General features: G+C 39.9%; 1 protein-coding gene and 1 long non-coding RNA gene across 11 annotated transcripts in view; one reads left to right on the forward strand and one right to left on the reverse strand.

Annotated features, from left to right (window-relative positions):
* Positions 1–25,966, reverse strand: part of CYRIB (CYFIP related Rac1 interactor B) — a 94,991-nt gene that overhangs the window by 15,754 nt on the left and 53,271 nt on the right. For 2 of the 10 annotated variants that reach the window (XM_064397097.1, XM_064397081.1), the window contains exons 3-5: positions 14,681–14,717; positions 2,349–2,431; positions 1,274–1,356 (exon numbers count right to left, since the gene is read on the reverse strand). In XM_064397097.1, the coding sequence (XP_064253167.1) occupies positions 1,274–1,346 (73 nt within the window). In that variant the 5' untranslated portion in view covers positions 1,347–1,356; positions 2,349–2,431; positions 14,681–14,717. Of the gene's footprint in view, positions 1–1,273; positions 1,357–1,470; positions 1,881–2,348; positions 2,432–14,680; positions 14,718–25,966 lie in introns of those variants that run through there. The other 8 variants (XM_064397075.1, XM_064397066.1, XM_064397117.1 and 5 more) reach the window with 5 other exon arrangements.
* LOC135285153 (uncharacterized) lies at positions 10,445–25,522 on the forward strand. Its single transcript, XR_010350135.1, has 2 exons — positions 10,445–10,591; positions 11,073–25,522. It is a non-coding gene; the product is annotated as an uncharacterized LOC135285153 (long non-coding RNA).

The raw sequence follows: 25,966 nt of genomic DNA on the forward strand, positions 1-25,966 counted from the left end.
TACTCCAATTAAGTTTTCAATATTTGTAGATTAAGCTGGAGCTTCACAACTCCAGTGGCCTCATACATGAGTTCTCCCACTTCAACAGATTTTACCTAATATGACAATACACAAGAATTGGTCTTAGACAAATTTTGCTTTCTGATTTTTTAACACAGCCCTTGATAATCTTCCCTTTACGAATCATTTGTATGGCTAGCACCTTCCAATAACAATATATTCAGAAGAGACAAGTGATAAAAAATCAACACAACAGGGTAAGTTTAGAGAAGTTGTAACTTTAAATGTCACTGAAGCAAAACCATATTTCTTCAAGCATTTGCTTTCATATTATAAGTAATATAAAAAACTGCTATCAAACAACTGAAAAACAATTCAGGGGAAAAAAGATTTAATGCACCTCAAATTATCTATATCATAATACTTCATCAGTTTTTTATTACACTATTCCATTGTATTCTATTACATGGTCAAAATATATTTGAACATTAATCTTCTTATTTTATGCTTGCTGATGTACAGCTGGCTAAAGAAACAGCACATCCCAAAAGAAAGTAACTAAACATGCATAGCAGAAGCCAGCAACACTTACCTGCCATTCTTAGGCTATACTGTATCATGCAACAAAAACCAAAAGCAGAAATACTGACATATGTGAACCTTCTAGAACGCCTGGCATTGATCAGACAAGCTACATGTCTCTTCTTTTCAAAATCAATTTAATCCCTGTACATGTTGAGACTCCCTTTTAAGAAGGCATGAGGTTAAATTTCAGTGCCAGATCCAGTAAGGTTCACATATAACCTTTAACATGGTGATGCTGGAGCTATGGATAGCTGTTGTGAGCCAGTCTATGAAGCATTATTAAGTCACATTGGAAGTGATGAGAATCAGGTTTCATTTTCAGTTCTTCCTTTAAGGAGCATGGGACAAAATTCACAAATTCGGTAAGTCTTCAAATAATTACAGCTATTCTTAACATGTTGATTAAAAGTAGGCAGAATTTTGTTTTAAAAGCAAGAACCAAATCAGGTTTCAACACACAAATGTAATTTGAAAGCCCTTTCTGAAATAAAGATTTTACATTTTAGGACCTCAAGATATTTTAGAACAGGTTATTATTGCTTTTGACCAAAGTTCGCTGAACAATTATCCATAGCTCAGGCATGCAAAGCAGTTAGAAGGATGGCAAAATGAAAACATACATTTAGTACAAGACAAATGCAGTCTACTGCAGGCAAAGAGTAATAGATATATAAAATCATCTTCTCACTTTCAAAATCAAGGAAAAAATTTGGCCCCTGCTCAAGGTCTGTGCATGTCAAAACTTTTAGAAGGTTCCCCATGTTAAGGTACCTGCCAAGACAAGAATGAGAGAAAAGAAAATTTTCTTTTTATAAGAAAGAACAGCCCAAATGTAGTTGATTGAAGCAGTGGGAAAAGAAGACCAGAGTTCCATCAGGTACGAACCCGTCCTTCAGGCTGGGTGAAGGAACATCCCCACCTCGAGGAGGCACAGCTGGTGACCCCAGCAGTGCAGCTTTCCTGGAAGAAGTGACCGTGTCACCAACATCCTCACAGCTGCCCCTTTGGGAAAGGGGCAGAATCCAACCAAAGCCTTTGCCAGGGACTGTTCTGTTCCAGTACACCCTAGCACCAGTGTCCTGAGCAGGAGTACTGCCTTGAGGGCCAAGTACCAGATTTGAAAGCATTAGCCATGCTAGATTTTAACCTGATGGGACAGCAGAAGGAAAGAGCTTTAATTTTGTCAGCCCTTAAAATTGTGTCAGAAGGCCATCATAGAAAACCACATCATGATACATCACTTCAGTGTGCAGAAAATGCTAACAGAGATATGCCACAGACCTTTTACACAAGGTGCTTAAAACATCTGTGAAACTCAAAGTTTCACTTCAGACTTTGTGATGTAAAAAAAAAAAACTGCACGATGAATGACCAAAGCAGGATCAGGAATGATTCAGCACTCACTCTTGTGTACGAGAGGATTACAGTGAACAACTGCTCAGCACAGATTACTATGGCATACTGACAGAATTTCTCATTTCATGATTACTTAATTTGCAGGCAGATGGATGGACATCACTGACCACAGAGACCCAAAATGACTAAGCACATGGAAAGAAAATTTACACAGCAGCATGATGGTGGCTTGGCTACTACTGGAGAGGGGGGAAAAAGGGGAAAAAAAAAAAGAACAGAAAAACCACATGCAACTCTTTCCAATTCCAACTTTGCAATTGAGTCCCCTGGCCTTCACTGCAGCAGGTATAAGCAACCCTACTGTTACCATTTGAAATGCACCAGCTGTGAAGGGCTGAGAGACTTACTTTCAAAATCCAAGAAAAAATGTGCTGCATTGTGGTCTATGTCCCTGGTTAGCACCTTAATGAGATTACCCATGCCAGCAAACCTAAAAATAAAAATGGCAAAATAATTTAGTTCCAATAACCATTTCCTATTTTAAGTACACGCCTGGGTCTCACTGGAGCAGGGCTCCCATTGTGTTTTGCACTCTGGATTCAGTTCGGGTGGGGAGCAGAACCTGTGCACTGTACAGTGCATTTCCATGCCCCTTCTTCTTAGAGAGAAGCGATTGTTGAAAAACTGGAAAAGTTATAATCTTTGATGAAAATAAAGATATGAATTACTGGCTCTTTTTCATCTCTGTTTAATACATATGAAGAACATGTGACTTGTGATGACTGAGAAATTATTTTGCGTAACTGCAGCACTCAGTGCCAAACAAACCCATTATTGTTTAGGACAGAAAGGAATCTCAAATGGAAGTGGTGTCATCACAGCACTTTTTTACTACCTCACTGTAATCCAAAACAGATTTCAGAAAGCCTCTCAGTAGTAGTCATCTGTGGCCAATGAACAGTTTTCCCATTAAGTCACAGAGTTACAAGCAAAACAAAAACTAGACTTTTCCAAAACCAGGAGAAAAATCAAATTTCAACAGTTCTTCTTATGTTTGATGTCACATCCCAGCTAAAAGAAATGAAAAGTGGAAGAAAAATTAAATAGTTGTTAGATTAGTTGAGATCAGATAAATTATCAAAACAGTTTCAAATGTTACCACAAGTTTCAGAAATCAATACCTGCAGTTGGAGTATGAAAACTGCATTTCATGACAAAGCAGCCTTTTCATTAACCCTCCCCATCCCTCTGTAAACCATGTTTTACAGAGGCTGAAAATATACCTACTAACCATTGCTCTGAAATGCCAAGAGCTCACTAGAGTGCTGCTGCAAGACAAGCAAGACACACCCAAAAAATCTCATCTCAAATTATTTATGAATAAGCCATGAACAATCTGACATTTGAATTCAAGAACAAAAAATATTTTAAAAATCAATTTTCAAATTAGTCTAACTATACCAACAAACATGCTCAAGTATATGCTCTATTTTTTCCTGATTTTTACTTTTACTGAAGAATCATGTTCACCTGGAGATAAGATAGCATGACACCAAGAATGATAACTTTATTAGGAGTCAAGGACGCTGAAACAATGTGAACTCAAAACAAAATGTTTAGCAAAACAAATTTTCAGAACCTGTGCTGAGAGAATTCCTTGGTCAAACTAAGAACAGCATACAATTTATTTTGTGGGATCTTCAAGATTCAGCAACCAAACAAAGCTTGAGAAAGAAGGGGCAATTAATCCCAAATTTCTGAAAACAACCCAAGTCTTTGCTCTAACAACTTCTACAGAATGACCAAATGACTGCTAAGAATCTAGACTTTTAGCACTGTGACCTGGAGTGTAACCCAGGTGACCACAGGTCAGCAGCATGTCACCAGGAGGTGTATGCTGGCTTTTTCACATGTTCAACCTTCTCCTTGAAACTCAAGGAAATGTAAGACCTGCTTACTAATAACTTAAACTTATTTCCTACAAATTCAGATCACACTTCTCAGACTGTGAGAAGCACCTATTAAGTCAAGGAATTTTTAAATTTAAATTTAAATTAGGAATTTTTAAATTTTTAAATTAAATTTTAAATTAATTTTTAAATTTTTTAATTAGTCCAGCTGAGAGACTCTTCTTAAAAATTAATCCATTAACACATGATTCTTCAAAGAGGCAGCTACTCCAGGACCTCCTATCCCATAGCATGGCAAACTCTTTTAAAGCTACAAGTGCACCAATGATGTGTAAACACACATCAGTAGAAAGCAGAGAAATTACTTTTCCATATCTCTCAAGCGTGTTCTGTAACACAGGACTGAATAAGCCACTTTGTATTTCAGCGTTTTCCAGATTATGAATGTTCTTCTTGTTGGAGAGCAGACAGAGGCACTCTTAAACAAATATTTTCAACAGGGCCAACAAAAAAAAGACAGAAGTAGAAGCCGCATAATGGTGACCCAGTTTACAGCCTCAGATTTAAAAACCAAACCTCAATCTCAGAACAGCATATTACATATTTCAATTCCAACATTAACATCAAGTAGCAAACATGTGGCAGTGAATAGTGATAATGGCCTAAAGAGAACTCCTATACCTGGAATTACTGCTGTGTTTCAGCTGCACCATCCCTTCCTCCAACAAAATATTCTCCATATCTCAAAAAAAAAGCCTCTGTGTAGGTTTTGCCTTTTTTGATATTAACCAGACTCCAAAGAGTTCACAGACTCATGCATGTGGCTTAAATATTGGATAACATCACTTGTGAAGGTCAGAGTAGGGGCATGCTTATAGGGTTGAAATATTTTGAAGCTAAGTTCACAGAAGAGCACAAAGACACTGCAGAACAGATTGTTCCACCGAGCACCTACCACCTCCTAATACAAGTAGGGAGTTGGGGACTTGGTTTTGCAATACAAATACCTTCATCCCTCAGGAAAGTTTGCCAGAAAGAATATATGGTTTCTTTTCCAGGAGTTAAGTTTAACAAAGAGAGAAGCATAATACAAGCTTTGGCACTACAATGGAATGGGCAATGCAATATTCAAGCAGAAGATGCAACTGATCTAAAGTAACAGCTCAGTGAAGAGCTTCCCTGAGCAAAAGAGAGAAATTGATGATAATAGATTCATTCAACTATGACAGCAGCAAGATGACAAGATGTGCTGTAGGAATGTATTTCAATTTACATGAACACAAAGCTGCTTGAACACCTTTTCATAATGAAGTTCCCAACAAACTTCTCCCTTTGTGTGCTTATCATACAGAAAAAATCTTGATAAATTTTAGTCACATCAAAGTTTTGCACGCAAGATGTGCAATCACATTTGCTTTCTTAGCAGCAAAACAGTCACTGTATATTCAGGTTTTATGGAGTGCTGGGAAATCTAGCTGAAACTGGACAAACCCAGTATTACTGAAACTTGAATCAAGATGCACCATAACATTTACTTGACGATCTCAAGCATCCTTAAAAGTGAAAAAGTACTGTGTTTTAAGAACTGTAAAAACAACTATTTCTCCCAGCTACAATCCAAAAAGACTTTAAGCCACGAAGAGCTTGAAAATTTAATTTAGGTAGATATTGAGAAGATGTAATTTCTCAAGCACTTTTTTGGAGGATGCTTTCTCTCAGCTTAGCATTCCAGGTAATGAATGCAAGAGCCAAAAGGTCAGAATCTACTCTTTTGGCAAAGCTAAGCATGCCCTTCTTGAGCTCTGAAATGACCTTTTGGAAACAAGGCCATGGTGCCCTCTGTGGAACTTCCCAGATTCATGGCAGCAGCTGCAGGTCAATATGCCACAGCCAAGGTTAGACAGCCCTTCATTTTTGTACATTATTTTCCTTCAGGAGGCATAGGTGAGCAGCAGGCAGAGCTGACCTGCTGTACTCTGAGGGAACACTACTGAGAGGAAAATTAAATTTGACCTTTCTGAGAAGGTGCTGTGTCAGCAGAATACCTGGACCAATCTAGAGTAAAGCAGCCTAGCTCAGAGATGCATCACGCCCCTGACAGATTAAAAAAAATAAACATTTACAAGACTCTTGTTCAAGATGGCCTATCATTTGCAATTTTTCTGGGCCCAAAACACATGAAAGAACAGAACACATGAAAGATTAGAGCTCTACTGGATCTAATACTAAAAAGGATGACAATTTGCAGATAGCATGAGAAGCGGTCTACAAATCCAGCTATTAACATTTAGCATCAGTGACCTCTTCTGCTATTTGATGCCCTGTAAAAGCACCACCAGCAGGAAGATTTTGGTAGTTCTGTGAATTACCTTGGATAATTAACTACATAGTGGGCATGCCCAGCCAGAATTAATTTACCAAGCGCTCTTACAGTTTCCTTGCAAGTCCACAACTTCACCTGATTAAGTAAAATTACTATTTCAGATGTGGTTCCAGTTAGGAACCTGATACTGGGCTTCCACTGACTAGTGAAGAACATCTCCCACCACTTACTGCACCCTTCTTGAGCACACTGCCAAACTGATCAGCTCCAGCTCAAGGAAAACCTAAGCCTGTATGAAGACCAAAGCCATCAGCAAGCCCTTCTGTTGATTTTGATGTCCTGTACCTGGGGTTTGTTTTGGAGCTGAACAGTTGATTTAGAGCACTGACTGGAGATGACCTCTGTGGGTGCTAAACCACCTTTTCAACCACAGCTCTTCCAGCACAAATGGAAAAAAAAGCACACTGAAGCTGTGAAACTTACCAAGAAGAATTCTGCATATTGCAATCACTAACATCAAAATATTCACACGTCCAGTCTGCAGTACACTTTTTATTAGTAGCAAAAATAGTACTACCTATTTGTTTTTCCACAGTTTCAGAGCATCAACCTCTATCCAATTTTATTTGGCATTCTCATTCAGAATACAGTACACTTGAAAACCTGCAAGCCAATTTCTTTCCCAGAGGTATTACTGATTTAAAACATTTATAGTGCAGTGTCCAGAGGCAATTCATTAGGTAAACTAACAGCCTAAGACTCAGTAAAAGCACACATTTAAGCCACTGAAGTTTTCTCCTACCACAAAAGCAACATCACAAGATCAGAGCAGAATGAAAACACTAGTTTCTGTCCAAAATCTGACTGTCCCTGTGAGGCTGCTCAGAATCCCTGCTGGCACGCTGTGCTCTCCAGCACAACACTTGAGCCACGTGGAGCAGGTTATGGGAAATGGGAGCACAAGGCAGGAACGTGGCTTAAACTTGACCTACTTGCAGAGGAAGACATACGGAATGCCACATTGGATTAGGGTGATTTGGCCCATTACAGCCTTATGGGGCTGTGTGATGCTGCGTGCAGAGTCCTGATCAGACAAGCGGAAAGCAAAGGCATATTTTCAAAACAAGCCTTGCACGCATGCCCTTCCTGTGGAAAACATCCCCAACACATTTCAGTGCCCCCAGCCCCCAGGCCAAGCCCAGGGGAAATGTAATAGAAATACACAATGCAAGTAAATTCATCTGAGCACCAAAGAAATTTCCTCTCTCACACCTGGAAGAAAAACTGCATTAACAAAGATGTTGCTTGCAACTGGTGAGCAGCTGGAGAACTTAGGCTCATTACAGGTAAAACATTAGAAAGGTGTTCATAAGTGATATTTTCTGCTGGTGTTCTGTCCTGTTGCAAGAATAAAGTGCTTTCAAACTAGTTTAAAAATACAATTAAATAAACCAAATTAAAGATTATTTGTGATCCCTGAAGAAACTCTGCTTTAAGAAAACATCAGCTTACCTTTTGGACATGTATAGGCTAAAATCCACAGTATAAAAACTGCACGCCCTGAAAACCTCATATGTAATTAAGCACAACACTATATGGAAAGCACATCTAATGAAGCAACAAAGATTTTGTTCCATGGATTTGAGTTTTAAATTTTCATTTGGCCACCTAAATCTAGCATAAACCTCCAATTCAGAGCTATTTTTGGCAAAATAATAAGTAAAAAACATGTACAGCATTAGAAATCTAGCATTATAGTGAAATGTTGTAACACTTGCAGTGTTACTACATAAAAAACACTTACTGTCTCCCTATACTGTTTTTCTAGAAGGATAATCCTATCAGCCTGTTTCAAGGCTTATTGAACAGTATCTAACCATGAACAGGGAGAAGGAAAAAAAAAAAAAAAAAGAGAAAAGCAAAAAGAAATGAGGCAGTGGATAGGTGCCTGCCCACATCAGCTGAATGCAAGGCAGCCCTTAGCAACACATGGCATCACAGCCTGGCAGCCTATGGGAGCCCGTGTGGCTCTCCCTGCCAATGAAGCAGCAAAGCTTCACAACCAGGGAGAACATTTCTGCCCTCCACCTGACATGCTAGAGACTGCTGCAGAGATGGAAACAGGCTGGTAAAATGCACTGTGGGAATCGCTCTTTTCTCATGGCTGCAACACTCTCCCCGGACACAAATGTGTTTTTCCTAGACTAATGCATATTTATTTCTCTTCTGAATAGTGCTAGAGCAGCAGAGATGCCTTCTGACACATTCCAATTTCATCTATTGATTTTAGTGTTTTTATAAAGTAATAAAGATCTGACATGATACAAAATCCCAAAGTAATATACATATGAGAAAATAAATAATTAGAATCAATATTAAAAAAAAATAGTAACTATCACTCATTATCACCATTAGATTTAGGAAGGCGAAGCTTGGTGCCATTAGCTTGAAGCAAGTTATATTTTGGATAAGCTGGTTTCATATTAGGGATTCATCATAGCTCTGGTAACATCACCAATACAAGGCAACAGCTCAAACTGTGTCACCTGTGTAAATCTGCTGAATCAAACACATGAGTGAAATGCCAGAGCCACCCCCAGTTCTGCACAAAACATGCAGTTTTCCTCCATTGATGGACAGTTTTCCTTCATTGATGGACAAGCTTTTCAAGCAAGCATTAAGACTTCAGCAGTTTTTACAGACACTTTTGGGACAGATGCCCAGTCCAAACCCACGCCCAGACCTGCACATGGCTCTGCACTGCTGACACCCAGTGGCCACAAACCAGGGACTGAAATCAACCACAAGAAGAGTAAAATACATGCAGGCCAAAAATCCCCCTCCAAACCCCCCTAAAACAGCCTATATCTGAATTATTTGGGCTTCAATCAGTAGCATCTTATCTGAAAAGTGGAAAACAAATGATACAGTCAGATAGGAAATGTTACTGTACAGAAAAGTAAGTATTCAGACTACACAGTATTCAGACTACTGAAAAGCTGTTTGAAGCTGCCTTTGATGTCAATTCATTTGGCTAAACTGACTTTGATACAATAACCTGTTTTAGCTGAAGTTGTTTTGGCTTTTGGTTTTTTGGGGTTTTTTTTGAGATCACACATCATCAATAAAGTCGCATTTAGAACAAAACTGAATTCAAAACTTGTCATATCAGGAGGATGGAGGTCTGCCAGGGAAAACAGACTAGTGAATAGACTCGCATTCCTCAAAACCAGAATTGTAAAGTACGGTCAGAGGAGTGTTTATTCAGTCCATTTTTCCTCTTAGAGGAAATCAAGGGAAAGGCACTGAAGAATCCACAGTTTCTTTAGAAGTAGTCTTAGAGCCTTGTTAATTTGGGAACAGTCTAGTGGCACAGCTGACACTGAATAACGTATTTGACAGGGGCTACAATAAAATAACTAAGCATGCTCACACAAGTCTGGAATAAACCCAGTTTGTCTGGAAGAATTACGCTTGTTTTTAAAACAGAACTTGTATTGAATAGGGCAGAGACTATGCTCCAGAAATCTGCTCTGATTTACTCTTAAACAAGTAACTGCACAATTTTTCCAAGCATGAACCTGGGGTTAAAAAGTAATTAATTACGCCTTCCTTTTTCAAAAGAATACAACATGCTTCAACTTAATTCTGCAAAACGCTCTTTTTAATTCCATTACATCGCAGCCACCGGGAAAACCCACCTTTTCCATTCAGTTCAGGGACATTTCCACTGGAGGGCAATTCCCACTCTGCTTTCCCCTCCAGCGCTGGGGCCGCCCGCAGCGCCGCGATTCCCCAGCAGAGGGCGCGGCCCGACCGCTGCAGCTCCCGGGGAAGCTGCGGCCGGCGGCTCCGAGATCCCAGCCCGGCCCGAGGGATCCCGACAGCCCGGCCCAGAGGGATCCCAGCCCGGCCCGAGGGATCCCGACGGCCCGGCCCTAAGGGATCCCCACGGCCCGGCCCAAAGGGATCCGGACAGCCCGGCCCGAGGGATCCCGACAGCCCGGCCCAAAGGGATCCCCACGGCCCGGCCCAAAGGGATCCGGACAGCCCGGCCCTAAGGGATCCCCACGGCCCGGCCCCGAGGGATCCCGACAGCCCGGCCCCGAGGGATCCCCACGGCCCGGCCCGAGGGATCCGGACGGCCCGGCCCAAAGGGATCCGGACGGCCCGGCCCCGAGGGATCCCCACGGCCCGGCCCCGAGGGATCCCCACGGCCCGGCCCCGAGGGATCCCCACGGCCCGGCCCCGAGGGATCCCCACGCCCGGCCCTAAGGGATCCGGACAGCCCGGCCCCGAGGGATCCCCACGGCCCGGCCCGGCGTCCCTCTGCCCAAACACCGCGCTCACACTGCCGTTATCCTGGGGGATCCCGAGTCTGCCTTTTCTCAAAGTAAACTGGGAATGTTTTTATCAGGTACATAAAGATACAAAAAAACCTATTTACTACAAGCTGTGGCAGATTTACACTTTTTTTATTATTTTAGAGAAAAGCTGCTCACTCTATGAAAGATGGTATGCCTTTAGAACTGTGCTATACTACCACATTACTAAGAAAGTTTCATATTTCCAGGATGTCAGCCTATAATTTAAGAACCCTCAAGCTCTCATCTCCAAAAAAAAAAAACCCAAACCCAATAATTTGTATGGTAAATCCTCCTGCCAATCACCTCTGTACAAAGAAAAAAAATCAAAACCCCAACCAAAAATAAAATAAATAAAAAAAAACCCCAAAACTAAATCTACCATTTTTATCTAAATGCTAAAAAAAGAAGTATGTTTTCAGTCCCTAACTTCCTAACTTTTCCAGTTGATGTGCCATTTTCCAGTTCATATTTCACAAGAGAAACAGCATTCCTCTTCCAGCCTAGTTAGATTTGGAAATGGTTTTCTTTCAGAGGAGCTGAATTCCCATCTATGAGTATCAGAGCTGGGGGAAGCTGCACTGAGGATCCCACAGCCTTGGCAGTGCTGCCATCTAATGCACCAGGACAAGGAGTACAAGCACCCACGTCACTGCAACACTCAGGTAAAATGTTTTCTCCGAGTTCAGTTCCAAAAATGTTGCATCCCTTCAGTGCCTTGGCTTGCAATCCTGCTAACAGTGTCGTGACAAATTATCTCATCATCAAGCTGATGGATATAAATAGCCATTAACATATTCCATCTCAAGGGACTTCTACTGGAATGTCACAGTGCTCAACCACAAACCTTGTGTGTATGAACCTGACACTGACTTGTGTCCATCTGAGAATTCAGTTCAGTAACACAGCAGCTCTGAAATACCAAGGAGGAAAGGAAGGCCTACGGACTTCCAAATCATGGAGCTGGAAGGGCAGGTTTCCATATTCCAGGAGAGCTTTCTGATTATTCTGTGGACTTTCCTTTTTCTGAGACACCAGTCAGACACAGTATGTTTGCAGGATACAGAAGGCTAATGAAGCACATCAAGATGATGATGGTAAACAGAGGATGAGTAGCAGGATGATGCTCCTTCCCATCCCATCTGTTCTCAGAAACAGTAGCAAACAGACAGGCAGTAGGCAGAGCACAGGGATAAAACTGGTCTCTACGTGGTTGTTTATTTATTTGAAGTTTCAAAAGTGACTCCTTGCAAGATCAAGGATCTACAGCCATCCTTGTTACACCCAGTTACTTCTTCAGATCCTCTCAAAAGACATACCACCAACTACTTTTACTGAACATGGATAGTTTTTCTTGTTGGAAAGCAAGTGTTAAAAAAATCCCAACTAAATAAAAAAACCCCCACCTGACCAACCAGACTGGTGCTGGTGGTCTGCTACAGATTTCTGATCCAGATTTATATAGTTGTGCAAATATGATAATTTTTTATCCCATTTTCCATTTCTCCATTCATCTCAAATGTGCACACATTTTATTTTAACCTTAAAATCAAACTAAAGGTACTCAGTAAGGCAAAGATATTATAAGACAGTTCTCATCCACCTGTTGGAAATATGGAGAAACATGCTATTCTTCAGTGATATCATACAACCTGAAATCCATTAAGATCAGTAACAAATAAACAGAATATCATGCAGAGTTATGATTTTCTGCAGTGGTCCATCTGTGAACTCTACAGATCCATCTCATCTCATCCCACAACAAGTTTGCAGCAGTTCCTGGGGAAAACCAGGTACACAGGCAGAATGGAAAGGCATTAAGAATACTGAACACCTTTAATAATCACATCTGGCTCTGAAAAATACTCCATCTGAAATTACATAGTAGAAGAACCACAAATACCTGTTATCCCTGTTCCTACTATTCCTTAAGCACCTGCTCACACCAAGATTTATGTTTCACTGAATATTGAGCTTTTTTTCAGGTTTTAACCTTATTCAACAGCAACATCTAGTTCAGTTTGTCCCATTCTTTAAAACTTAACTAAACTTTTCCATGGTCTTCAGTTCTTTACATGTTGCTTGGGTATGGCTTGTCAGTCCCTCCCAACTCTGAACACTGGTGATTCCCTGATCTATGATGCTGTCAAGCATCTGGCAGTTAACTTTGTCTTGGCATCACTGGAGAAACTGAAAGCATCAGGAGTCCGTCACCTCAGCTTCTACTGAACTGGACACCACATCACCTTGATGTACAAACATTCTCCCCTTCAATACCTGAAACACTGCTGGTTCCCAGTTTCTTCAAAGAAAAAAAAAGTTATTTGCCATTTGCTGGACAGCATTCTTCTTCCTGCAGGCAGTATCATTCCCAGCAATGCAGCCTGAGTTTTCCTAGTTTTTCTGGACTCTCACCTTCCTAAGCAGAAGTAGCACTGCTCTAGTAGAGGAATAAGTGGAGTTGTGAAAGGATGTGCAAAACCAAATGCACACATGCAGAGGGAAGAAAGATGGTGATCCTGGAGCCTGATGGACCCATGGTCTGACCCACTTTAGTGACTTTTACAATGTTTAATTTGTAAATGCACACAATGCTATAAATTAAAAGTCTGCACTAGTTCCAACTGCAGCTTTAACAATACCCTCAAGGACTTTGTAAGTAAAAGCTATTAAAGGAACAAGGTACTACTGCTACTCCCCCATGGGAGCAGAGATCCACCTGCAGCCTGGAGGGGGAGGACCCTGCACTGGAGCAGGTGGATGCCCAAAGGAGGCTGTGACCCTGTGGGAAGCCCGTAGTGGAGCAGGCTCCTGGCAGGACCTGTGGCCCTGTGGGGGACACTGGAGCAGCCTGTTCCTGCAGGACTGCACCCCATGGAAGGGACCAACACTGGAACAGTTTGTGAAGAACTTGGGAAGTTTGTATAGCCCTTGGGAAGGACTCATGTTGGAAAAGTTTTTGGAGGACTGTGTCCTGTGGGAGCGACATCCCACACTGGAACAGGGAAGGGCTCCCCTCCCTGAGGAGAAAGCAGCAGCACCAGAAACAACCTGTGAGGAAGTGAGTGTAACCTCCATTCACCATCTCCCCTGAGTGAGCAGGGAGGGGTGAGGTAAAGAACTGGGGATAAAGTTAAGCCTAGTAAGGAAGGAGGGGTCAGGGGAAGGAGCTCTAAATCAAATGGTAAGAAATTCAACTAATTTTCCTAAGTGGAGTCTGTTTTGCCTGTGACAGCAACTGGTGAATGATCTCCCCCCACCCTTATCTCAATCCATGAGCTTTTTGTTGTATTTTGTCTCCCTTCTCCAACCCGGGAGTGACAGAGTGGCTTTGGTGGGCACCTGATATCTAGCCTGGATTAATCCTCAGCACAAATCTATTTAACCAGCTCCCCAGAATTCAATGGATTTTTGATGATTAATCAAAATCAGAAGAAAAATAAATCCTACCTCACGTTTGATACCATTACCTTCCCAATGTGACAGAAGATTAACAGCTGTGCTGGCAAAGCACAATAAACATGAAGTATAACACAGACACTATGCAGCAGCTTAGATGAGAAGCAGCAGGTTATAAAACCAAGAGCTAAAACCTTCCCATGAGCATGTGCTACCCCTTCAGTCTCACAAGCTGGTTCAGAGTACTGGTTTCTGGCATAAGGGATCTGGTTCAGCTACACAGTAGCTTTACTAAAAAGACAGAGAGAAAACCCACCAAAATATTATCTCCTCATTCAAACACTTCAAGAAGTTGCACAGTCTTCTAGGGTGAGTGCACAAGGTGGCCAAACCACTTTGTGTATAACAGAAATGCCTTCTTTGAAGTAATGAGACTTCACATCACTCTGGTGAAGAGTTTTCAAAATCAGCCTCGCCAGGCTCTGTGGTGAGGCCCTGTGGAAGCAAAAACCAAATCCTTGCAGCCTGGTTTAGCATCTTGAAACACAGAGGAATAAATTCTGTCAGGGATCAGGACTCCCAGAAACCACAAATCTCAAGAGTTCTTGAAGGAAAAGAAGGAAAACAAGTTCTTGCAAGGAAAATTACTAATATTGAAAGAATCCCATTTTCTGTCCTTTAACATACTACAATTTTGCTTATTTGTCAGCAGTTTTCAAGCAGGTTAAGGTTTCAGTTCTTACCTACAGCCAGTGCTGCACTCTGTTCTTGGCCTCCAGTCTGTTTTAAAAAGAAAAAAGAGATTACGGAAATTAATTCTTTTACACCAAAAGTCTTAAATGCAATGCGATGTGACCTTGGAAGAGCAAACACACATCTGTTCCAGACATACTGTTCTTATGTATCTACTTCATAAACATAGTCCTGGGATCCAGGACTTTTACAAAATATGCTAAGAAAATGTCATTCAGAACTGTGTTTTATCTCTAGGCATACAAATAAATAGGGAATGCCATTGTTTGGCAATGAATGTGCTTCCAGGGAAAAATGCTGCCATATTAGACAATGCATAAACATATATATTCCAGAATAAATTTAATAACTACAGAGTCAAAGCTGCAATAAAATACCAGTGGCAAACTGTTCTGCTTGCATTTCACATTGCTTTAACAAGAAAATCACACAAGATTCTAATCCAACCACACAAATGTGCACTTGAAAAAATTCAAGGCTTGCATGCTGACCTCCAGAGAAGGCATTTTCAAGTCACTGAAAACCATTTGCTTAACAAAGAAAACTAGTGTGCTTGGACAGCCTCAGTGTGCTGCACACATCATTACCACCGTCATAACATGGTGAAAAAATTATGTTAATAGTACAGTTTAAAGGAGAAGATCTGGAGTATTACAGTAACTGCAAGCTTCACAGGAAATAATAGTGTAATATTAGCTAGGGAAGGCTCAGCACAGGCAAGAGGCAGCGTGGAGACTATAGTGAGAATGACTCTTCACAGCCCAGAGAACTGAACATAAGCAAACCCATGACCATCAAAAACATAACAAAAACAGTTACAGCTGCAGAAATTTCACTCTCCATTCTTTTCAGTGCACACATCTCTCTCAAAGAAGTTTTCTCCTTGACCAGGCTTAAGTTTGGGTAGCAGCTGCTTTTGGCTTTTTCCTATTGACTTCAGCTTCCCCCTTACTTTCTCAGAAATAAGCAACAGCCAGTACTTCAGGACAACAAGGTAAACACAACACTGTCTTCATAGGAGCTGCTGCAATTCTCTAAAATGCACCCACTCTCATTAGGCATATTTTAAATATGGTTGGCTTTTTTTCCCCTCCTCATGACTTCAGACTGCTCAATTTGTGCTTCGAGACAGCCCAACAAAAATAAAACTCTGGAAATTGCTAGTCCCTGCAAGTCAGGCCTGAACACAGCTGGCATTGCAAAGGGAAACTGAAACCAAAGCGTGACCCAACACTACTCTAAGCTAATTTCCTGAAAAAGAGTGAAAGAAAAGTCAGATAGGACTGAGCTATAAACAAAAACAAGAAGCCTAAATTCATTAGAATGAGCAGACTACAGAAATACATTTGAAAATGAAAGGAAAGAACGCCCACTGTAGCAGCTAGCTTAGGGACTTTAAAAAAAAGTGTCCTCTAATGGTACTAGTTAATTTCTACAGAAATATATGTATTTCCAACTGATAGAATTATTAGGAAAAAAATGAGGTCAGGTCTTCCCATCTTTCTGGAAACAATGCTGCACACATAGAGACATAAGCACTTACCACCTGCAAGAACAACCTGCTGATGCTCAGGTGGCTTGTCCTGAAGGCTTCAATGGATGAGTGGAAGTTAATAATGAACAAAGCCTTCTAGGACTCCTGTGGTAATGAAGGCAGGAGGAGAACAGCAAAGCCATTAGGCAAAAGGGAAGCAGCCAGGAAAGTTGAGAATTGTAGGTCAGTTGGACTATCATCAATAACAGGCAGAGGGATGTTAGCACAGGAATCCATTAACTGGTTTCCCATCTTCCAGTACCTATGAACAAGCCTCTGAGCAAACCAGCTCACACTGAGCAGCGCTGATGCTGCCGCTTGGTTTGTACTGGCAAGCTGACAGGTATTTGATTTTTTTACATAGTGGGACTTCACATCACGGTATTTTAAATTTAGAGGTTAGCACTGAGCAATACAATAAAGCACTGCCTAAATGGGCAAGAAATTGACTTGCTGATCTCTATTCAGAGAGAAACACCAGCAAAGACGCATTAAAAATAGACAGATGTGAAATGATTGGTGTAATGGATTCTTTACAGAATTAATTTTTGCACTTTGGATGCACCTTAATTTAGACTAAAGAGTTTCTAAGTGAAGAACTCTTTCAGGTTCAACATGCACTGTCTGGGTTTTCATGCTGGGATAGAGGATTTGCAAAATCTCTGAGCTTCCTTCTGACTTATCCTCAAAGTTTAGATCTGCAGATTATTATAGAAATACCACAAACAGGCACAAGATGAGACATGCAAACTATACAACTTAATAGGTAGTGAAAACTGAATAATTTAGACCCAGTGTTTTTCAATTCCTTGTGATTCTGAGGCAGTCAAATATTTAATGTTACATTACAGAGAAAAAATGTTCTGGGCAGGAAAATTAGCTTTACTCAATGGGTTACAGCTCATAGAGACAAACAGCAGAGAGATTAATGCATCCCATCCCAGGGATCTCATTTAGACACACAAGCCCTTCCCTTGAACTGCAGCCTAACTTCACCACAGCAGAAATAGGCCAAAGCATATGCCAATATCTCAGGCCAACTACAACAGAAATTTGAAGAATTGTCACAACAGCTGAAGAACCGAAATGGAAAACTGTCTAGAGCCATCAGAGAGGGACAGTGAACCATCTGAGCTGCAGCATAACACAAACAAAACCAAGCTTCAGTTTGTCAGAGCAAAAGCCTGCAGCTGACAAGTCAAATGGTACCCAGATAAAAAAGATGCAGAAAGTAAACTTGGCATCATTGTGAATGATGAAACTGGAGAAAAAAACCTCAATGAAAACTTGCTAACCACTGAGTAAGCCCTGTGCTTTGGGCATCCAGCTCATATTGAACTGATGCTGCTTAACTCAGCAATACGTGAAAACAGATTTCACATGAGAACAGCTAACCATTAACTTCCAGTATGAAACCACTGTCTTCTGCACAGCTCTGGCTGAACTAATTAAGGAGCCTCTACACTCAGGCACAGACTTGTCAGTGACTGTCAGTCATGATTTGGTACAATAATGATGATTTGTTTCAGGCTTTCCAACACTCACGTTCTGAAAACACTGAGTGGTAAGAAATAATAACCAACAACTTTGCACCAAGAATCTAAATTACTTTCTCTTTACTCAACTGGTATCTCAGCCCATCAGAGAACTTCAGAAAGTATGAACTTCACAAAGCTTATAACACTTAATAGCAAAAGCTTGCATAGGATTCATGTACTCTATGTGAAATAGTGGACATCCAGAATAAAGCTGTTTTCAAAACACAGTAGGACTGCTACTCTGACAGAACAAATGTTTAAATGCCTAGTTTGCAGTTCAAGCTTGCACTAGGACTCCTCTTGGTAAGCATCACCACCTTGAAATCCATGTGAACCAGCTGTGGACAATGGGACAGATGTTCTCAGCTCATTCATCCTAACGGCCCTTGGATACAGAAGAGAACAGGATCCAGCTCAAAGTCTACCTGCCCTGGCAATTTTCAGATATTCCTGCTCTCTTGGTTCAGTTTCAGACTTGAAATAAAGTTTGTGGAAACAGCTCTAAAAAACTTGGTACCCTTAGAAGCACACACTAAAACATAAAAACCAATTCCAGTCCAAAACAGAACCACAAGTCAAATACATCCCACATCTTTTGGGTAATAAAAAGAGAAAACTCAGAAATGTTTAGTAATAAAATTTGATTTTTACTTCAGTAACAATAACAGATGTCTAAGCTATAAAAAATAATTCATTGCTAAGATCATATTTCAAAGGGAGTGTCAGGGCATCTGCAGATGAACCCCTGGTTCAATGCTAAATGGATGTGAACTCTGGTGTTTAACATCAGTGACTGCAGACAAAGATGCTTCTATATCTGTATGGCAATTGTATATGAGACTAAGATTAGCAAAGCAGGCTACCACTACATCAAAGTGACCACAGTTCTTCACAAAGAGCAAATGTACTGGTTGCTTGCTATAAAACCTCTTTCTTGACTTCTGATTATAAAGCTCCAGCTCAAATCTTTCTTCTCCATTTATTTTCATTTATCTTGGTGAGGAAAAATTGCATTTTGGAACTCCACATGTTATATTAAATCTGTCCCTATCCAGTGTAATTTATCAATGCTGCCACAGTACCTAATATTACTTGCTACACTCAAACCCATGTTTTAAATTTGTAATTTAATGATAGAAATGGACTGTGAATGTATCAGAGGGTCTACAGTTCCATTATAATTTTTCAAGCTTATTTCATTTTCCTTCATTTTCTCTAATTATTGTACTTTCACAGGATCCATTACCTCTAAGCTGTTACAGTTGCATAGCAGCTTCACCTCATATTATCTTAATTTTAAGGGTTTTTTTGTTGGGTTGTGGGTTTTTTTTGTTGTTGTTGTTGTTTGGGGTTTTTTTTAATACCTTTTGTAGTTAATGTATCACATTATATTGTTGTGGACTTGCAAGTGGAGGGTGATGGGTGGACTTGACCTTGCATGCCTGTTCCAACCTAAAAGATTCCTTGAAAACTTCCAGAAAGGTTTACATGCTGCACTGTAGACCAACAGGAGGGACACAAGGTTTTATACATATACCCCTTCCAACAGCTTCAGAAAAGAAATAAGAAAAAAGGGAAAACTAAAAGATATTTGAGAAGCTTGTATGGCAGAAGAGAATAATCACACAGAACTAGTATTCAGCATGAAAATTTATATTTTCATCCACTTACACATAATGGTTTGTTTCTGGGACAAGCCATTACTTTGGCTTAGTGGAAACAGTAAAACAAACTATCATAATCTTCATTTTTGCATCTCAAAGCTCTACACAGAAAAAAACCCCTGCAAGTTGAACATCAACTACAAGGGATTTTTTTAACCCTTAAATATTGCCAAATAAACTTTTTCACTTATAGAAGTAAGTTGGAAAAAAAAAATAAAATTTGGGTAACCAGAAAACAAATAAGGAATTTTAGAAAAGCAGAAATGGGACTTCTTTAGCTGTTTAATTTAGAGTTGTGTTTTAGTTTTTGTTTGTTTGCTTTTTTTGGTAGTGGAGTTGGGGGTAGAGCTGTGGTATTTTAGTCCAAGTGACACAGCTTCTGGTTTTACTGGAAAAAAAAATTAAAAAAGACTGCAAGAATTATTAAAGCAAGTTCTGTGTCTAACAGTCAATTACTCAAACAACTGAACTTTCTACTTTTGGTAACATTTTATCTCCTGTATTTCTTTTGAACTTTCATAAATCCAAACCCTGGAGTGATTTAGTACTGGATGTAAAACACAAGCAAAATTTTTAAGAACTCTCTAGAATAGGATTTCACTCCTCAAAAAAACTATTGAAATATTCTTAAGGTAGAAAGAGAAGGGATATCATTCCTACACCTTTAAATGATATTGGCATTTGCTCTCCATTGCATGTTTAACTTCCCCATGACTACCTGGCATCACTGTTTTGCCACAGTGGATGCTTCCTTTGTTTTTATGCTGTTAACACCCAGTTGTGAAGTGTTCCTGAATACCACTCAAGTGATTCAACAGCTCATTTATCTAAGATATACAGATGATATAATTTATTAGGTATATGACAGAGTTTAACAGAGTTCTGGCTCAGTATCATCAAAATAGAAATGAAACCATGTCCTGTCCCAGGAAGGTTGCAGCAGTGTTCATCCACTTGCACAACACGAACAGTAAGACAAGGAAAGGGCAGCAGGGCTTTCCCATTCACATGTTAGTGGTGTAGGAGCAGCTCTGAGCAATGCCAAGACCCACAGCTCTATTCCCTAATGCTTGAATAGAGGAGTCCTTATTCCTTATAATCTAGATTTCTACTCTCAGGGTAAAAAAAAAAGAACAAAAAACCAAAAAAACCCAAACACTTTCCTCAGGACTGTACTAGGTCATATGAACAGCAAGGAACTTCTACCACAAACCCCCCCCCCAAAAAAACCCCAACAAACAAACAAAAAACCCAGTCATAGAAGAGTTACAGTCACATACCACCTAAAAGATCTTTTTACTGGTTTTAGTGAGTTCTAACCATCAACTGTTCATGAACAGTATCAAAAATTGAGAGCTGAAGCCTTAGTTACTCCTCTGATAGCTAAAACTCTAAGATGAACTTAGACTAAACTGATTATGCTACAGCTATGGAAGCATCCCACACAGCATCTCTGCTGCTCACAGACAATGGATGTCTTTGAGATTGCTAAGAACACAGTTTAGATTTTTAAAAGCCTGAAAAGCCCTTCCTATGGACACCAGCAGCAGTAAGTTTTGTCACAGGCTCAGGGCTGAGCAGTTTCTAGGTGACAGTCAAGCAGTTCACTTTAAATCCTTCCCCTGGGGTTCCCAGGGCTGCCCCACTATGCCAATCTCAGCAGAGGCAGCTCCTTCCAGTTGTAACTCATCCACAAAAGGAGGCAGGACTTTCCAAATGATGGCTCCATCAGAGTCTTGGGACAAGCAGAAATTTCTGTCGAGGAAGAGAGAAGAGCTCTGCTCCTGTCAGAGGAACTGTCATGGAGCACTGAGACTCTTGAAAGTGCCTCCAGCTTGTCCAGGAGCTCTGTGAGCTCCACCTACACAAAGATTTGCAATAATTGTTGCTGCTACAATTAAAAAACAGAAGAGGGCAGGATATGAAGAAGCTTTTCCAATCAGCTATACATTGCAGCAATACAGTTTTGAAATTATTCTAGTAAAAACATGGATGATTAGAATACTAAAAGCACTTGTATCAAGCATTAGCTGTCCAGAAAGGAAGAATCTAACCATGACATTTTAACCTGGGATCTCAAATTGGGTAGCATGTGAGATGGAAAAACACAAGAATTGAAGAATACAAGGTAACAAACATGAGAGATAACACAGGAATGTCCAGGTTCAGTTCCTAGGGACTGCTGTGTATATTTAACAGCTTTGTCCAACAGGCAGGAAAATAAACTAAAAAACCAGAAGCTCTACAACAAGGTCTTAATTCCTGCATTGTAATTTAATGGCACTGAGTCTCAACAGCTACACACTATTTCTTTTCAATAATTTCTCAAATTAATTCCATGATCACCTAAAGGGAGGCAAGCTGCATCAGAGGCAGTTCAGATGGGACATTAAGGAAAGGTTCTTCACTGAGGGGGTGCCTGGTCACTGGAACAGGCTCCCCAGCAAAGTGGTCATGGCACCAAGCCTGACAGAGCTCAAGAAGTGTCTGGACAATGCTCTTAAGCCATATGATTTAGTGGTAGGGAGTCCTGCAAGGAGCAGAGAGCTGACCTTTAAGATCTGTGTGGGTCCTTTCCAACTCGAGGCATTCTATGATTCTAAATAATAAAACTGCAGTTATGTGGTCAAGCAGGAAGATGAACACAAGAACTAAAGGGATTTATGTCTATAGTTCAAGTGCTTACAGAGTTAAAAAAAAAAAACACAACAACTCTCCCCCCAGAAAACTTGGAATTGTCCTTTAACAAGTATTTTAGAGTTCTTCTCTAAGTCAGGAAGTGAAATAAGCAACATCTGACATCAATCTAATAGAATGGACCACATAAAACTGAATATGAACCTCCACAGTCACCTGCTTCAACAAGCACAGCTTTTCAGGTCAAATGTCTTTCTGATGAGAAAAGTTTACATATTTTGCTGCCCTGTTTAAAAGTGACTTTTCAAAAAGTCAAAACAACCCTTAAATTAATGTCTTTGATTTGAAGGCTCATTGGACAAACAGAATTAAACAGTTCATGTTGTCCTGAACAATTATTTACAGGTAAAGAAAAATAGCAGCTTTACCTTCATAAACAAATCAGCATGGCTAAAGTCTCAAGCAGAGCACAGTTTACTAAATAAGCCTTTAAACCAAATTCAAAACGCACTTATTTTTAAACTACTCTATTAACTATTGCAGTAGGACTACTACACGTAAAAGAAAGATATTTTGGAAGAGCTCAACACTGAATTCCACTTGATTACAGTGAAAAAGTCTTGTCACTGATCATTTGCAGATTACTACGATCATCGTTCAAAGTTTAACTTATTTTACATCTACTGTGGAAAAAAAGATACCACATTATATTCCCTCAGCATAAGCACATTATTTACATTGATAATACACACTATTAAACTTTAAAAACACAGCATTGCATAAAAGCTTCTAACACCTCAATCTACTCCTGTGCTATTGCAGCGAGGCACACTAAACAAGCCCCAAGACAAAATACAGCAAATAAGTACAAGGCAGCTCAGTTCAGCCTAAAACAAGTCAGCTACTTCTCTTTTTTTGCCTTAGACACCACCATTAATGCAAAATAAATGCATGCTGGTAGAATGTCAGTATCGTGATCAGAATTTCTACCACATTATCTTGAGTGTCAAAATCACAACAAGTACTTAACCTCCATGTACTAAGAGCCATTTACACAAACCCACTTTCACATGAATGAGAAATCAATTCAAGAGGCTCTGCTATAACAATATCTTTAGAGCACCCATATCAAAGGAGATTGTTTTTAAGTTGTGGCACAAATGGGAAGTACAAGTGGTTTCAGTTGTCAGAAAGGCAATTTTTCTTAACATATTTTACATTCGATAACATCACCGTGGCAGGTTATTCTTTTACCCCTGATCTTCCCACATTACCCTGCTGCTGGTATCTGGTGGGCTTTGCAAGGAAAGCTTTTAGAAGTATTTGTAATGTCACCACTTTCTGTGTTGGTTACATAGGCTTCCACAAACAAACAAACCAACCCTTCTGAAAGCAGTAATTAAAAGCTACACATTTATAAAACCTATTTCCTTGTTTAATAGAGGAAACACTTAGCACTGAGCAAAACAAAACAGAACCTAGAATTATATTCTTGCAGCATGTTTGACTTCACATAAACTTTCCCACTAGTCAAAATCAAACAAAATTATTTAAACATATGGAATAGAGCCTTACTCAAATACAGCATCTCTTCTGCATGAGATCCTTCACTTCAAACCTTTTTTACACATAAAGGTAAGGGGACAACAAATTTTCCTGCTTTTTTTAAGTTTAATCCACATTAAGGGATTTGCACGAAAAGACACATTGTTACTGAAGAAGTTTTAAAGATTCTTCACAAGAGGAATTTAAAGATGTGTCAGTCAGACAAATGTTACTTTCATAAGAGCTAAAAAGCCACAACAGAAAGTTCTCAAAATTAATAAGAAAATGGCAGGTATGCATTTGCTTTCACTATGTAAATGTAATACTGAAGGTGTTTTCATAGTTATTAAAATTAGCATAAATGAAAAACCTGTTAATCCACCAACAATATCAATGCAATATCAGTACTGGAACAGAGACTTCACAACATGTTAATCAGTTTGCTCAAAACATCTCCCCATCATCATTACAGGGGAACAATTTTGAGTTGCATGGAAAGATTTTTAAATCTTCAAGCATGCAGACAAGTTCAAGCTGCATGTAAGAGATAACACTAAAATGAGAGTGAATAATTATCAGAGATTATATGTGAAAGCAGAAGACAATTATCAAGATCTTTTCTGAACAACTGATACTCTGGAAAAATAATCCCATACAAGTTAACATAATGAAAAAGAACAGCTAATACAGGAAAAATAGGGCAAATACTGAAATGTTACTCATCCTTCGGTGTCTGTGATAATGGACAGTTGAAACATCATAAGCAAAAGAAACACCACCTGGATAAAATGGGAATGCACATCTTCTACAACCATTTGGGCTAGTCTGCACCACATCAAGGACCAGCTGGGTTAGAATTTTTATCTTGGCACCAGTCATGCAAGACCAAGACAGACAGACTCTGCCCCAAGGGATGCAGCACCCACGTGTCACATTCTCTTTTCAGCACAGCCCCAGCGCTGGGCGCCTGTGCTGAGAACCTGGGTCAGGTCTAAAACACAGTGGAGCTCAGCAGGCTCTCAGCTCCTGCCTTTCCAAATCAAAGTTACTGCTGGAAACAGTGAAACCAAGTTTGTGCAGCACTACCCCAAGCTAAAAAAGACTTACTGATCCTAAAGGAAATAGTGAATTAAGGTAAATACTTTACCACAGCTGCAGACAAAGAACTACTTCATAGAACTACCCAGTTTCACTCAGCATGGCCATCCTGTTAAACTTCTCCCTCCAAGAGAGATGGGGAGATGATGGGCTGGAAAAGGAAGCCAAAGTAGGGAAAAAGACAGAAGACTTCAATTCTAGACTAATGAGCTTTTCAGTCTTCTGTACAGGGCAAGCTGTGCACCCGAATTTTGTGAAAGACACACATTACTTATTCACATCATATACAATCAGAATAATCCAAAGTATTATCCTAAAAGTTACTATCAGATAATGATAATGTGGTTCAAAACTTATGGTGGCAATGCAGTGCTTTGGTACCTCAAATGGTGGCACACTAGATGCCAGAGGTTTTTTCTCTTATAAGCTGAAGGTCATACACTTTCAAACCCAGCATTTAGGAATGAGTCTCATATGTATTTTAGCTTCAGGAACTGCAATTTTACAGGCAACAAAACTCTTGAAATTATCACTCAGAAATAGCTGTACTATGAAAGTCATCTTTATATTAAAAAAAGACTAAAAAAACTTTGTTTTTACTATGTCATTCTGACAGATAAACATTGCTGACTACTATAAGCTTTCAAAACTTTCCTATCATTACTCTAGGTTTGGCAGAGTAACCAAACCAAGCATTTTAATATTCTCCACAACAGCTACACAAAATAACTTTATAAAGTTATCCCTGACTGCCTATAAAATTTAGGCAAATTAACTGGCAAGCGAAGATTAATAATGCATCTGTAAATGCTTAAATCATGAAAGCTTCATGTCTCTTATTGGCTAGGATGTGCTTCTTTCCATGTTCATCCTTGAACCCAGCCATGTCACCCCATTTGGGCAAAGAACCCTCTCTTGGCACAAGTTTAATGAGCCCTGCAGCTCAAGTGGCAGCAGTAAACAGAAAGGTGAGATCCAAGCTTTCTGGAAGTTGTATAGTAAGGTGTAATTACAGAGGAAAACTGCTGCTTCATCTACAACATTAAGGATTTGAGAAGTGAGCTGTAACTGGTAGCCACTATCAATGTGCATATGATTTACCTATGTCAAGACATTCAAATGTCCTAAATTCTCAGCTTTCCTTGTGATTGCTGTGTAATACTGTAGCTCAACACCTTCTTAACTTATAGACTGGCAAACTGCTATTAAGTGGTCATAGCTCTTCACTGATGATCCTATTATTGTTCTGTACATAAAAGC

Source organism: Passer domesticus, chromosome 1, assembly GCF_036417665.1.
Source record: "Passer domesticus isolate bPasDom1 chromosome 1, bPasDom1.hap1, whole genome shotgun sequence".
NCBI classification, from domain to species: domain Eukaryota; kingdom Metazoa; phylum Chordata; class Aves; order Passeriformes; family Passeridae; genus Passer; species Passer domesticus.